Consider the following 16,127-nt stretch of genomic DNA (forward strand, 5'->3'; position numbering starts at 1 on the left):
TGCGATGGCACGTTCCTGTTCGTGCCGCCGCCGCGGACATGTTCGCTTTGCCCCAACGCCACGCCGACGTGACAGCCCCGGCCGGCCGGGGAGACGTGTCGCGCTCCCCGGCGCCGCTGCGGCGGGCTCCGCCACACGAATCCATTCCCGTCCATCGTGCGCTGTAGGCTGCAGCTTTCCATCTATCGGGCGGGCATCTCCTCTCGTCCTCTCACGACGTGCGTGTCCGATGCCTCGCCTGGACAGGCACGGCCGGCGGCCGGCGCGCGCGTGGTGGCCGGTGTCCGTCGCCCGCCGGTGGTGTTAGAGCGCTGGGCCACGTCCCGAGTGCGATGCGATGCCGACGCGACCTCTCGTAGTGTACCGGCAGCCAAAAGCATAGCTTTGGGAGAGGGCGGTCGTATCTTTACTTTGCCTATGCTACTTGTTCCTGCTGTATAATAGGCTACGGTTTCTCGTGTACAATTCAGAGACAACTAACTAATTTCTCGACGAAATGTGGAGGAAATGAAAAACGGAGGCAAATATTTTTTTATGACAAAAATGCACGGCACACCAGCGACTGTGTCTCCTATCTATCATACGCCAGCAAATAATTTTGGGCACCAGAGAATTTGCATGCTTGTGGCTGGAGTCGAGCCCTCACACTTCCACCACGCCATAATTGGATTGGAGGTGGCTCCCTGCGCTAATAATATAATTATATTGCAATTGAATTTTTCGTTTTCCACATTCTCTTTTTTTCTCTGTTTTATATTTCTACAAGATGTTCGGTATCTTACTAACCAGAGCTTCCTTTCTATTTTTCTAATTTTAATTTCTCACAAGATACATCATAGAAAGTAAACACCCGACCATTGATTTTATATACTCAATCATTGTTGGCAAAAGTAGCAACTGGAACAAATTTCTTCCAAATTACCCACCTTTGTCATTATATAAAATAACCTAAACTAACTACTAAATTAGTGTCCAAATTGCCCACTCTGTCATTTATAGCATTAACCTAAAGTAACGCCCGAAATTTGTATATAAATTATTCACCTTTGTCATTACAAAAAATAACCTAAAATAACCCCTTAAATTACCTGCCTTTGTCATTACCAAAAATTAGCTAAGTAACCTCTAATTCTGCATCTACAATAATCATCTTTGCCATTATTAAACATAACATAATTTAGCCACATAAATATGTGTCTAAATTAACAGCCTCTATAAATCTAGAAGATAAATAAATAGAAATAACCACCTATATATGTCTCTAAATTATCTAATTTTCTCATTATAAATATACAACAAAAAAGTTCAAGATAGACATGGATGGCACATGCCACCATGTAGACCACATATATATAGCATGCGTGGTGCGATGAAGCATATCAAGAAATTTCCATGGTTTAGCAAACAAAATGTTTCCTTAATGGATAATGTACTGATAGATTTCTTTTTGGTTGCGAATTATCATATCACAAGACCTGTCATACAATTAGTTTGAAAATGATGTATGATCATTTTTTCAGCAATTACCATGAACAGGCAGATACTTAGCAATAGCTATTATGATATATCTCAATCAGAAAAGATAGCTCATGCTAAAGATTGAAAATAAGCATTTGTCAATTTGTAGCACAGTACTCCTATTGTATTTCTCAAGGAAGCAGTTGCTTTGTTTTCACCAATTTTGTTATCTGTAGCTCAAAACGACATTACAAGACAACATGTATCTTCTGTTAGGCCATTTTCAGATGCGCAAGTTCCACGAAGAGATATAATCACCATCAGTTATGCAAATTGTAAAAACACTTGTGCGAGTTCCTTTCCTTTCTCCTAGATCAGCATTCTGTAGCATTTCAGCTGAAAATAAATCACATTACGAAGTATATACTGAAGTAGACAAAAAGAACACAAGAGGAAGGCTAGTGTATGATGAAGACGTCGCAAGAAGCTTACGGCTTACAGGTAGAGGCAGGAAGGGGTTGGTACGTGACCTGTGTCTTGTCTCTGCATCATCCACAGTTCTGATCCAGATTTGTCACACTTTTTCCTTCAGAGAAATTTGCCACACTTTAGATTAAAACGACACATCACAAAGGCAACTTATTTTTTTTTCTTCTCTGAGGCTGTTTATCAAAAGTAAAGTACTGTTGAGAAATATTTTTTACCTTCACTTTTGAAAACATAAATGAAACTACTAATGTTTAAAGTTCCCTTTCCCTTTATTTTTCATCCACCACTGAATCTGATGAGAGAACACGTTCATAGATGTGATGAATATTAGTAAGAGTGATGAGATACATTCTTTAGGCCTTTTTGACCAACTCACAAACAAAACAAATCCCATCCTTCCAAGTAGTGAAGTAGGCTAAAAGCCTACTAAGAAAGAAAGAAAGCTCCTAACCACCACACCCTCTTACCCCCAAAGCCTAAAAAGCTAAAAGGCTCATCCTCATTGACAATGATTGTAGGCCTACGCAATAACCATGGGAATATAAGAATATATAAATAAAGTAAATTTGCGGGAAAAATCCTATTGTGACTTGAGATGCTTTTTAAACCCACATGCATAGTTCCTCTAGCGGTCTTGGGTTATTGACCATTAGACAAAATGAGATACATTCTGCGGTACATCATGATCCGCAAAATGAATTTTATCCTGAATTATTAGTGAATCCGCCAAATAGTTCGAAAGAGCATCAAGAGAAGAATGCCCCCCCTTTTGTGAATGCTGGACTTGAATGTAATTACCACGCATATATGAGTAAGACACCACAAAATTGTGCTACCTCGACCAGTGATCTCGCCAACCGTTGCACCCATCTCAGCCTTGAAGCACAATCAACCATGTCGTCCATTGCCGTTGAGCCATGGCACCCACACACCAAGCTCTTTGATCCCAAAATTGACAGCCTTAATGTCACAATAAATGCGAGGAGGAAAATTGAGCAGCGGCTTCCCCCACCCGATCTCAGCTGTCAATTCTCGCATCCGACAGCCTCCATGGACGGATCGGCACCACCCGTCAATTCCACGATCCAACGGCTGAGAAAAACCGCACAGGTTGCTCACCACCCACAGCGAACCTCACGGTACCGCGGCCGCAGCGGATCCGAGCGTCGCCCCACGCCACTCGGCGCTGGCCCATAAGAGGCGCCCCTCCCGCGCCAGCGGCCTCGCCATTGCCACTGCTTGTCGCCGAGCAGAGCGCGCCGTGGGAAGCAGAGCGAGCGAGGGAGAGAGAGAGAGAGACATGCCTATGGAGAGGTCGATGTCGTGCGCGGAGAGGGGCACCATGTACGGCGGCGCGGCGGGGGCGGACATCCGGAGCTACAGCGCCTCCTACGCGCGGCCGGCACCGGCGCCGTCGGCGGCGTCGAGGGTGAAGCGCGCCCGGAGCGTGAGCTCGTGGACGCGCCCGGCGCCGCCGCACGTGCAGCGGAGCGGGAGCACCAAGAGCGTCGCCGCCGGCCGCCCGGCCTCGGGGCTGAACCTGCGGTCGTACAGCGCGTCCTACGCGGCCTCCTACGGGCCCACCGTCGCGGCCGACGGCGGCGCCGGCGCCGGCGGGCAGCTTAAGCGCTCCGGCAGCGTCACCAACTGGTCCTCCGCCAACCGCCGGTCCGTGAACCTCCGGGGGTACACCCCGTCCTTCGCCGCGCTCGACGACACCGCCGCCGCCCCGGCCGCGGTCCCGGCGGCCAAGAAGGCGGCGGCGCTGGACGACGCCGAGCTGCAGCGGAGGAAGCGGCTGGTGGTGTACAAGACGTACGACGTGGAGGGGAAGGTCCGGGAGTCGGTGCGCCGCGGCGTCAGCTGGATCAAGGGCAAGTGCTCCCGCGTGGTGTACGGCTGGTGGTGATCGATCGGCCCCATCGTCGTCCACCGGGCCGGTCTCACCACGTTCGCCGCCGCTCCATGCCTGACGATCTCCTGGTCCTGGTACGCGAGTGAGATCGATCATGCAGTTCAGAGTGTACTGCTACCTATGAGTTGAGCGTTTCTTGGTGGATGCTGTCATCGTCCAGAGACTCTCTCCTTCCTACTTGATATCTTTTTGTTCTTGGAGCTAGGATTTGATTTGATTTTTTAGGAGATCGATTTGGTGGCATGTAGCATGAGCAGTGGAGCTTCTCTTGGTGGTTTGTGAGGGTGGGTAGAGGCTAGGGTGGGTGGTAGCTTGGTTGTTGGGATGACAGGTTCCAGGAGAATGCTCCAGCAGGTGTTGTCCTTCCTGTACAGATACCATCTTTCCAGTGTACTTACTAGCAGTATCTTGTTCATGTAATTTAGGTACTATACATGTATAGAATAAGGTTTTGTAAATTACTACTGCTACAGGTAAATCACTTCATCTTCTTCCTCTGTTACTTCTAGTCTTCAAGCAAAAGACCAAGTTTTCCAACAGGTGGTGGTACTCCTCTCATTGAAGCACCTCCCTTGCTTGTTGAATGTGTCATGAAAAAGGCAGACACACCTACATCCAATGGGCTGGGGTCACACCATCCATGGCGGATTCTCCCTGGCAATGCCTCTGTACTCCCGGCCGCCTCTTGAATCACAACCACGTAACATGAACTGGCAGTTGGTGGTGTGGAGTTTTCTGAGTTCCCATTTCTTTTTTCCTTTCTTCAGATAATTGGATACATTCTGATGGAACACTTTTGTGTGAGTTGTATATAGTCAACTCTCCCAGTAGATCCTCTCAAGGCTCTCAAGAGAGAGAGAGAGAGCTATAGAGAGAGAGAGAGAGAGAGAGAGACTCCAGCAGAATAGGAGCTTGGTACCAGCACATGTGGTTTTACATTTCCCATCAGCACATGTTCTTTCAGCATCTACGCGCAGCGAAAATTATTCTCCATCTTTTACAGGTTCTTTTAGCATCTAAGCGCAGCGAACTATTCTCCGATCCGTCTTTCTTTAGATTTAAGCAAGCAAACAAGATTCTTCTCCACTAATTGTTTGATTCTGCACTCCACTTTCAGGAGTGGTTTAAGATGTGCTCCCATCGGTTTCATTTTGCCTGCGTGGTTGAATTGAAGTCCACACGAAAAGCTAGTACACTTGTTCACCGGTGATGGGCTTTGCTGATCATCAGTTTGCCGATCTGTTGCTTGCATAATCGGCGAGCATAACTTCTGTGACGTGTGTGCTACTGATAGTAACATCCTCTATGAGTTCTTCAGTTTTCACCTGCAGTGGAAAAAAGAATTTCGAGTCATTTTCTTTAATCCAACCCCGGCAAGCCCCGTTGCTAACACCTTCCACTTCGTTCAAAAGAAAAACACCTAACACCAATCCTATATGGACGCACCTTCTTGTGCTTTTTTAAAATCTTTCAATCTCTCATCCCAACAGTTATTGGCGAACTTCTATGATTTATGCACCAAGGAGAATTGCATGTCTCATGAGTTATTCGCCTATGGTGGGAAGGAATCTGAGCTTATTTCATCTATATACCCTGGCCATTCCTAACATGTGCTTTTTTTAAAAAAAAAAGTCTCATCCGACATTGTAAGGCCATTCACCTAGTATGAGTGAAGTTGAATTCTATGAATTTATAGATCAGTGAACAAATTTACTTGGCAAACTTCTATGACTATTGTTCTGCTGATGATAATGCTATAGTTGCCGGAGAGTTCATCGCCCCCAGCCGAAAGAATAATTTTGAGTCATTTCCTTTGATCCATTATGCCCTTTTATACCCTTATTAACACCAATCTCAGGACTCGCCTTCCTGTGCTTTTTTTTCTTTATCTTTTGCTCTCTCTGCCTCTCATCCAATGTAAGGTTATCCATTCAGTATGAGTTCCTTTCAAAGTCCAAGACTCCCAAGTATTTGAAGTCGGTTAACTACTTGGTGCACTTTTTATGACTTAGTGTGCTACCAATAAGTCAATGGAACCATTTGTCGACGAGTTCCTCACATCAGTGAACTAGTGAATTTGAGTCATTCTCTTTCTTCCACTTTGCGGCGCGTCTCTAATACTCGACATCAATCTCGAACTCGTGTTCTTGTACCCATGCTAGGAAAAGAATTTCAAGTCATTCTTTTTCATTCACCTTGCGTTGTTTCTAACACCTCAACAATCTCAACCTCACCTTCTTATATATGCTCTTTTGTTGTTGCATTGACTCTCTCATTCACAATAAATTTATCCATCAGTGTGAGTAGTTCCTTTCAAAATTGCTGGACTTCTGCACCACTTGGCGAACTTTTCTGACTTGTGTGCTAGACTGCTACTGATAACGCCACTTGTCGAAGAATGCTGCGGCCTCCATTCCTAAAATCAACGCCAATCTTGGAGTCATCTCCTTATGCCCTGCCCTGTTGTCTTTGACACACCCATCCAACATTGTAAGATTTATCCATCCGGTATGAGTTCCTTTCTGAATCCATTTGGATTTTTGCACCACTTGGGGAACTTTTATGCCTTGTGTGCTACCAATAGTGCCATTCATCAAACAGCTCTTCCCCTACCGGAAAAAGAATTTTCAGCCATTTTCTTTCATCCACCCCTCCCCTTTCATAACACTCCAAACCAATCTTGAACTCTCCTTCTCGCGCTTTTTCTTATCTTTCGCTTTCTCATCCTACACTGTAAGGTTATCCATAGAGTATATATGATTACCTTTCGAAGTTCGATTCGGTGAACTGGAATAGCCAAACAGTTGCTCGATCTTCCCTTCATTGTTATGCATCATTTTCTCGAATATACCTTTTCGCTTGCGCCATAACATCTAACGCGGATGGACAACATTTTCTTCTGGATGACAGCAGCGGGTGTATAGTTGCAGCAGTTATGGGCTGATGTCTGATGCGTGTGGTCAGTAGTGTACTCATCAGAAGTTCAGAACGGCTATGTAGTCAGGAGGCTGTAGTCGTGTACTAGGTTTTCATGCTGGGCAGGGGTGCCTCTACCTGTCAACGTATACTCACTAATGAGACCGGATAATCATTTGGGCGATCGAACGAATATATTGCTTGTGTGTGGCTGTGGTTGGCTTGCATCATGGCAGCAGAGTGATGCCTCTCCAATATATTTTGGCAAAATAGCCGAATTCATCCCTAAACTGTACTGTTGTGCTTAACTACGAAAACGTCCAATTTAATCCCTGAACTATCCAAATCGGCCTAATTTCGTCCATTCGCCGACGTAGCATGCCACATTGGCTCGCCTCGCCACTGCCCAGTTTAGGATATAAAATACCCTTTTTTTATCCTCCGTACAGCAGCTACCGTCAATCAGAGGCTCCTGTCTCCATCCTCTGTCTGCCCACGCAGGTTGCCGCCGCCATCTAGGTTCTGCCAGTGCCCTTACTGCCGCGCCATGATCTACCAGAACCCCGAGGCGGTCATCTACTACTGCAGCAAATGCCGCATTACGATCAGAGATGCTACTGCTTTTAACCTGAAATCCCAGCGTGGCACAATCTGAGATTTTGCCCTGTGCATCTGATGCGTGTGTTGGAGATGGAGGAGGGGTTGTCTTCGCCAAGAAACGCGTGCGGACGGCAGCGCCAGAGATCTCTCGTGGGCTTACAGGAGCTCGAGACTTCTATCAGCTGGTCATGACCGGTGCCACCGTCCGGTGTCACGCCGTCGCCGCTGGCGGACCCGGCGTTCCAAAGGGATATGCTCGACACGCTTGACAGCCTCCGCGGACTGATTGCGGCCAGCGCGATCAGCGTGAGAGCGGCGGCGGCGGCGCGTCGTGCGCTTCTTCCGCCGGCTGGAGACGGACAGAGGATGGTGACGAGAGCCTCTAATTGACAGAAGCTGTCTGGGTGAGCTGCTCTACAGAGGGTAAAAAGAGTATTTTACATTCTAAGCTAACTGGACAGTGACGAGACGAGCTAACGTCGCGGCACGCGACGGCGATTAGATGAAATTGGGCTGATTTGGATAGTTCGGGAACTGAATCGGATATTTTTATATTTTCATAGCTGAGGGATGAAATTGGGCCAAACAAGATAGTTCTGGGACGAATTCGATCAGATAGTTCAGGGACGAATTTGATCACTTTATCAATCCAGGATTCAGTACATTATTGGTGCTGTCTAGCGTACGTAAAAAGATTGCTTTGTCCTGATAGCACTTGAACTTCCAGTAACCCATTCAATGTGATTCTGTTTTCTTACTTGTGTTCTGTATTCTGTTATGACAGAGGAAGGTCAATGCAAGAGGATGAGTGCAGCCCTCTTGCATCATTGTGTTATTTTTATCTATTATATTAATAAAGGAGTGTTTAAAGAAGCCATCATGTTCGCCGAGAGGGTCTGGAAATATCCACGTTAATCTAAAAAAGAGAAAGATTTGCACCGTTGAATTTTATAAAGATCTAACGGTATAAACTAGCTTAATAGTCCATATCACTATCAAATACAATTAGTAAATAGTTAATTTTGGAATTAAAAATTACAAAAATAAGGACATGACCAAAGAGTCCATGCCGAATACACTGTGTGAATCTACTGCCTGGCAAGACTGTTATTAGGATCAGAGCAAGCATATTGCGCTATGTGAAAGGAGGAAAACCAAGGCTCAAGGGGAGGGTGGCCGTTGATTGCCATCACTAACGACTACAAAATTAAACTGCTGCTATAAATTTTTGATCCTCCTATATCGATTCAAAAAGTCAAGCATGCGAGTTTCATGAGGACGTTGCGCATATCTGCATCTATCCTCACGGAAGCACATAGCAATAAACAAAAGTATTTGCATCGTTAGATTTGATAAAGCTCTAACGGTCCAAGCTACCTCGAGAGTCTATACCGAATATGATTAATAAATACCTAATCTTGAAATTAAAAATTAGAAAAATAGGATATGACTAAAAGTCTATTCAGAATACAATAAATAAATATCCAAATTCTAAATTAAAAAAATATAACTTAACCAAAGAGTACATGTCAAATAAGATTAGTAAATAGCTAAACTTAGAATTTAAAAAGTAAAAAATAGCACTTGATAAGAGAGTACATGTTAAATACAATTCATACATAGCTTAATTCAAAATTAAAAATTTAAAGAAATTAGCAATTAACCAAAGTGTTCATATTGGATATGCTACTAAATAGATAAATTAAAATTTTTAAATAAATAAGCAAATTAGGAAGAAAAATAGCTAAATAAATGGAAAGTATGTGTCAAATATAATTAATAAAGAACTAAATTTGGAAATAAAATAATGAAAATAGATAGGTTGATTTCTATTGAGTTAGCAAGCAAATTACATATGTAAATAGCCTATTGAATTTATTCAAGCTATTTTTAAAAGTGTGGCTTGAATCCCATGCTAATAGAAAAATATATATATAATTAATTTTAACAATAATCTAATAGTTATTTTTAATTCAAAGAGTTTGATAAACATAATCAATATATATTATAGCTTGAAATTATAATAATACAAAATTTGTATTATTTTGTGTGAATTTGGAAGGAAATGAAAAATAAAAAATTCATAAATTAGCATGTGTACAAACACTAAATTACAAGAAAGATAATAAAAATGGTATTTAAGTTTCCATGGATATTTGGAAAGAATAGAGGTATCTAAATTTTTCATATTAATGCCACTATTGATACGGCTTCTTTTGTTGCTTTTATAACCAGCTAACTATTACCTTGATTGCGTATGTGTACGGCTTGTTAGAGCAGTTGCTTGGCAATGCACCAACTACATCACATTAATTGCTACCTTCTAGCTTTTTAGATTTACTACAATTTTAATTTGAAAGTCGCTAGAAAGATACACGGTTGTCCTTCTGGTCAAGCTACGACAAACAAATATTAAACATTATATATCAATCCTCATGGATCCATAGCTAAGCAGTGGTTTGACTATAACATTTATCGAGTCTTGACATACCCTTCATCATATTGTTAGAAATAGAGAGGACGGGCCAAAAAAAAATGGTTTCACCTGCTTCTCCTCCCTCCTCAGAATCTAAAATATTTTTAGAATTGCCAAAATTATCATTATTTTTTTAAAAAATAGCTTCGGTCAAAAAGAATAATTTCACCAATGAAATCAATGGTAAAATATTTTTAGGAGCCGAAACCTAAAAATGACCATGGAGAAGCACAACTTAATAGCAGTAGCTTATAGGGAACAACTATGATCAAAAGAAAGGTGAAAAAAAAGTTAACACAAGTCAAATTATGAGAGGGTGATGATGACCATAGAGGGTGGCAAGTATATAGGAGAAGATTGTACTTTATGAGCTGCAATAGTGAATTTATAAACTACGTACGGCGTACGTGATGGAAAAAAGGTGCAATAGCAGTAAGATATATATATATATATATATATATATATATATATATATATATGGAGCTTTAGGAATTAGATATTGGAGAATAAAGAAAAGAAAGAAGATTATTTACTTCTGCTGGTATACATTGAGTAATTATTGAGATCTTCTAAAAATCTAAGGATAATTTTCATGTATAGTTACAAGTAAAAAAGTGCATCACAAGTCAAAAACTAAAATAATATTTATGGCAAAACTATTTCAATATAATATTAGCTTGAGGCGTCATGAAAATGTAAAAATATATTTTTATGTAGAAGATGTTCCATTTTCTTTTGAATGTATATTCCAAAAAATATTTTATAGGATATGATTGATGTAGAAAATATAGATGATCTCTCAATTTAGATCATCTCAAAAGCTACAATAACACCATTTGAAAAAATATAAAGATTGGAAAAAAAACTAGCTACCCGCGCTATTTGCGCGTGTCACCTAGTTTTTTGTAAATTAAAAGACAGTGCCCTTTGAGCCTCTTTTAATCAAAACAAAACTGATGCCCTTTTTTTTAGGATAAGCATTTGATACTCTCTGACTTTTTTGCTTGGGCGCCACTTTTTCCTCGAATATTTTTAGCATGACGCTGACCACACTTGTCGTGCATGTAGCAGACTTGTCTTTCTCAGGACGGCGCAAAAGTAATGCAATTGGGAACATTAGCAGTATAGTATAAGCGATATCTTGCAGACCATATTCTGATCCATCTTGGATCCAAGCTTCAGAATGCATGGCATTGGGTCCCCACATGAACAAGTGTTTGATTAAAGATCCGTCTGCAATACCCGTAGGGCATTATTACATAATCCAGCTGCTTGTTGCTTTCTGTTCGTTATGGAGCCACAATTTGGTTATGCCAGATTGCCTTCAAAATCATGCAAAATTTGACTATTTTTTATCAGTTGTTTCGTTTGGTAGTGTGCTGGAACAAGTTGGAGTATCACTAGCCCCTCTCTTAGCACCATTGCCACTTGGCAATGTAGTCATCGTGCTGCCAAACTTTGGCTCATATGTCGCCATCAAAAGTGCGGTTCGCATGCTTAAAAAAAGTGCTGTTTATTTTCATATATATAGTTTTAAGCTGCCCCAAAAAAGAATGAGGAAAGAGGGATGAATTTGTGTGGCTGGAACCAAATTGTGGCAATTTTTGGATGAGTGGATATTAAATTTCTGCTATATTACATCAAATTGATTGTATACAAGCAGTATACAACGCAGGACCATATGGCTGAAGCTGTGATGTCCTCTTCTCACAAAAAGACAAGAGATGAAAATAAAAGAAAACAGTGACCTCTTTGATGAGTCTAAAGTTGGGACCAGACATGTGTTTGCTCCATCAGCCCAGCTATGGAGTACTAGTGGGTCGATGGACGGATGGATGTGGCAATTCAGCTTGGTAGCGGATCATGCGTGACCGATGATCCATCGGTACATGACGTGCTGATTCGCCAACGATTGATGCCCTTGTTGAAGTTGATCGGAGAAGCTCAAAGACTGTCGATGGCATTTGGCATCACAAACGCGAAGTCGATGCATCAGGGGCGTCCCTTGATGGAATCTTTCTAACATCTCTGATCTCTCTCTCTCTCTCTCTCTCTCTCTCTCTCTGGATCATACCATAATTGCGATACGAATTCTGAAGAGAGTGGAAAAGGTGATCGAAGAGTAGCCCTACTCGCTGATCCACCTGGTCGGACGGGTTGGGTCAACCCACCCCAGTCTACTGGAGGCACAGCGCGCGCCATGGGCAGGGTACCTTTGCCACCCACTCCACTCAAAGTCTCGAACGCAGCCTTCCAAAGAGAAAGAGGACGGCCGAGGCCTATTCCTACGTCTTAATCGGGGCGGACAGCGGGACAGGGACCTCCCGTTTTGGCTATGGTATGGGGTCGCTCTGCATTCTGCAACATGGACGGCCATTATCAGTTTCACAAACCTGCGTGGTGATCTGATCATCCACAGGTCAACGGCTGTGGTGATCATCTGCATGTGGGTGTCCCTGCTTTCGGGCGCATCTCCTTGCGCCCGCACTGCTCCAGGTTGAAGAAAAAGGTGGGGGCTGTTTCTGCGGGTGAGAGGAGAGGAGAAGCCAGCCATCGCCGGCGAGACCTGACTACCTGAGCCGACGCTTCGGCTCGTCATGCGGTGTCGTCCATGGTAGTGGGGGCGGCGCTCGGGTGGTGGAGAGGGACGGGTCGGGCTGCCGGCCGCCGCCTGCTGCCTGCTGGGCTGGCACTGCTGGTCTGTGATCGTCGACGTCAACTCATCATACCAGTAGCAAAGCAAGCAGCAAGCACATGGCCCGTTGGAACTCACGGGCCTCACCAGGCCAGGCCGCACGCGTGCTGCTGGAGGGCCAGGCTCGCTCGGCCCACGAAACGCGGACAAAAGCACGGCCCCGTCGCTAGGGCCGCGCACGCTTGACCGTCCGGTGTCGCTCACGGTGCGTGTGGCCGTCGTCGACACGGTCGGTGCTGCCGCGCGGGGAGGGGAAACGAGGAGCGCCACCTCACCTCTAGCAAAGTCAGAGACTGACCCCACCTCACCTCTAGCAAGAACAGTTGAACCTAGAAGTTTCTCCTTTTACCTGTTCCTCAAGTTCGAAACCGGGGTGGTTGCGTAGGTACATCAAGTAATTATGATCGACGAAAACAGCAGCTTGAACTATACATTGAAACTAGGGAAAATTCTCGAAAGTTCCTGCTGCAAGACCTCTCAGTGCATGTACAGGATTCTCTTACACCATAAGGCTGACTCCAACGGAGCAGCCAAAGGGTCAGGCAAAGCTAAAGTTGCTGCCGCGCGGATACTGTAGCAGAAGAAATCTCCTTCCAACGGGACAGCTAAACGGACCAGCTAAAATCGCGGTAGGAGAGAGAATAAGCCAAAATCGCTAGTGCTCTAATCGGCAGCCATCACGCTGCTCCATCTCTGCTAGCATGGCCCCACGCCTACCAACCCGGACCCACCACCATTTACTACAAGAGAAGAAGGGAAAGTAGCTTTGCTGTTGGATTCACTCGTGATATGGCTGGGCAGACAACTTGCCGGGGGCAGGCAAAGCCCCGGATGGCTGGCCGAAATGGCCTGCGCCAGTTGGAGTCAGCCTTAGTTGGTGTCATGTAGGCTAAGATGAGATTCATGCGGTAGTTTTGAACCCACGTACTCACGAAATATACTTGTGCAACAGGATTCAACCTTTTTATATTACAGTAAAATGCTAAGATCATTAGCCCAATTACTGTGTGTAACTAGAAAGAAAAGGAAATGTCCATTTCTCAGTGCACATCACATCTCAACCAAACATTATGTTTCAGAACAAAACCAATGTGGCTATACACAAGCTGCCAAGAATTAATTAGCCCATGACATGAAAAATATCTGGCCAGCGGGTGGTTAGCAAATCTGTTCGACCTGCCAAGAGTTAAGCTAGCAGCTACCAGCCGTATACTCTTAACGACCGATTAAACAATGCGGTTGTCCAATTAAACAACGCGTCATCCCGGGAGGAGCCAAGTCAGGCGCTGATCATGGCCGCGAAAAGGACAGGCATCCTGGCATGTCGCCTGATCGCGGTTGCTTCTTGATTCTTGCATTGTCAAGTGGACGACGACTTTCCGGCTGAGAATTCGAGCCTAGCTAACGGCAGCTGGTTATCGGTGATCACATATTAGTTCTGGATGGTGTGCATCACACACTTCTAAACCACAAATTAGCGAGCTTCAAAGGTGAAACCAAAGTACCAAGCACTCGTGGTGTGCATTTTAGATAGGGTGTAAATGGTGCGGATATATTTTGAGAGACCAAAGAGAGTGATCCATTTTTTCGGATGTCCAATTTTTTTTCCGGATGTTAGATATGAATTTTTTTGGATATTTCTTTCGGATGTCAGCTTCGTATATAATATGGGTAGTATTAGTCGGCTATTGGATATCCGAGACGGTAATCCAGACAGTTAATTCAGTAATTAATGCGGATAGTTAGATTGGATACCCATTTGGTCTGGCTTGTAGGCCAACTAAAGGGCCAAGAGGGGTAAGTGAAGCATAGTTTCTTATTTTCTTTTCCAAAAGTATTTGTAAGTTCAAAAAGGGATTAAGTTTAAATTCTAACTTCACTAAAATAATTTAATAAACTAAAATAAATCTAAAAAGTACAAAATAGAAAATTTAAATAAATTAAAATGATATGTAATTAATACAATTTGCTAATAAATTTAAAGTAAATCTAAAAAAGTAATACAAATAGTCAAGTTACTAGAATCTCCCTTGAGTGCTTGTAGATTGTTGTAGGTGTAAATTTGTCTTTATAAAAGTTTAGAATTTGGTAAAAATAGTAGTTGAAGGAACACCTAAGTTTTTATTTTGTTAGAAAGTATAAAATACTAAATTTTTAGTGATTCTCATGGCAAGTTCAACTTAATTAAGATAAAAGTGTTACAATAGTTGGTTCATTGCCATGTCTTTATCGTGTGGGTATCTATCAATTTGTCTATGTAATGTATTAGAATGTTGTGTATAAGAATCTGGTAATCTTTGTCACGAATGGAGTAGGAAGTGTAATTTCGTAATCACGAGTACTTGTATAGGAAGGAGGCTATCGAGCCGATACCGTGATTTAGACTACTCCATTAATTTGTTAGGTAAACGATCTTTCTCATTTTATTAGAAGCAGTCATGCCTATACAGAACACATGGCTTAATTTTCGCTTCTTTTGGTGGTTATTGCTTATATAGTTAGTTCAGCAAACTCTAGAATAAATAGCATTTTGAAAGAAATACAGCAGCATAAAGAGAAAAAAATTATCGCCATGTTGTGCATCAGAAGAGACCATGAATGGTTCCAATTGGGTGAATATATATGAAAGCATCCAAATCACATTCCAAGGGAAAGAAGAGTACATATATTAGTCAACACTAAAATTAATAAGTATGTCCAGTCAGCTAGGAGCATACATAGCCAAAAGAATGACAGGTACAGTAAACAGTAAACAGAGAAAACAGACCGGTTCAATTCTAGGTTAGTTTTCTCTCTTCTCTTTATGCCAAAATTGCCCATGGGTTTTCTGGTAGCCAAATAACACAGAATCTGAAGCCTAACACAAACATAAATATAAGATCAAATAATCGTGGATGATCCTGGTCATATACTGTCTTTTTTATAGCACCGTTCATTATTAATTTAACCTTAGCACCGACAACTTCAAAACCTGTCCAACCCTGCAAATAAAATGAACTCTAGATCAGCTTCCACCTTCCGCGACTCCTGTCACCACGAATGGACCAGGAGGAGCCGGGAGATGAATCAGCACCTGAGCGTGGCAATTGAATGTATAGGGTGTGCTTGAACAATTCTAGCATGGTGGTCTAGCCAGATCCTTAAGAGTCAAGCAAATTGAAGAGACGTGCATGCATGTGCATTTCCCATGGCCGTTTCTTCTCCTTTCATTCTCTGCATGCCGTTGTCGGCTAGGTTGCAGTTTTTCAAAGAAGTCGTCGTCAACTCATCACCATCTTTGGCCATGCGTGCCAAGTTGGCATTGCCAAAGCCATCGGTTTTATGTGTCCATGTGATGGAGCGGAGCGTGATGCTCTCACGTGATGACTGGTGGGCCCTTGTTTGTTGATGGTTGGGCCCTATTCCGAAAACAGTAATCCAATCTTTTTTTAAAAAACAAAGAGAAATGGTTGAAAACAGAGTATAAAAGAGTGGTAATTTAATTCATAGTTTGGATCAGCGAGTCATTATATATGCTGATATTAATTGTGAAGGTTTTTCTGTCACAATAAATGGCCATCTGCCACTGATTTGTCCAA

At 43.1% G+C, this 16,127-nt stretch overlaps 1 protein-coding gene across 1 annotated transcript; it reads left to right on the forward strand.

Moving 5' to 3' along the window:
* The first annotated feature begins 3,160 nt into the window (after positions 1-3,160).
* On the forward strand, positions 3,161-4,592 carry LOC112878733. Its single transcript, XM_025942944.1, has one exon. The coding sequence runs from the start codon at positions 3,248-3,250 to the stop codon at positions 3,854-3,856; it is 609 nt and encodes a 202-aa protein (XP_025798729.1). The 5' UTR covers positions 3,161-3,247; the 3' UTR covers positions 3,857-4,592.
* The last annotated feature ends 11,535 nt before the right edge of the window (positions 4,593-16,127 follow it).

The sequence above is a fragment of the Panicum hallii genome, chromosome 1, assembly GCF_002211085.1.
Source record: "Panicum hallii strain FIL2 chromosome 1, PHallii_v3.1, whole genome shotgun sequence".
In the NCBI taxonomy this organism is placed as follows: domain Eukaryota; kingdom Viridiplantae; phylum Streptophyta; class Magnoliopsida; order Poales; family Poaceae; genus Panicum; species Panicum hallii.

What these genes read in the sequence shown, in the direction of transcription:
- LOC112878733 (XM_025942944.1), top strand. Translation starts at nt 3,248, where the DNA reads ATGCCTATGGAGAGGTCGATGTCGTGCGCGGAGAGGGGCACCATGTAC.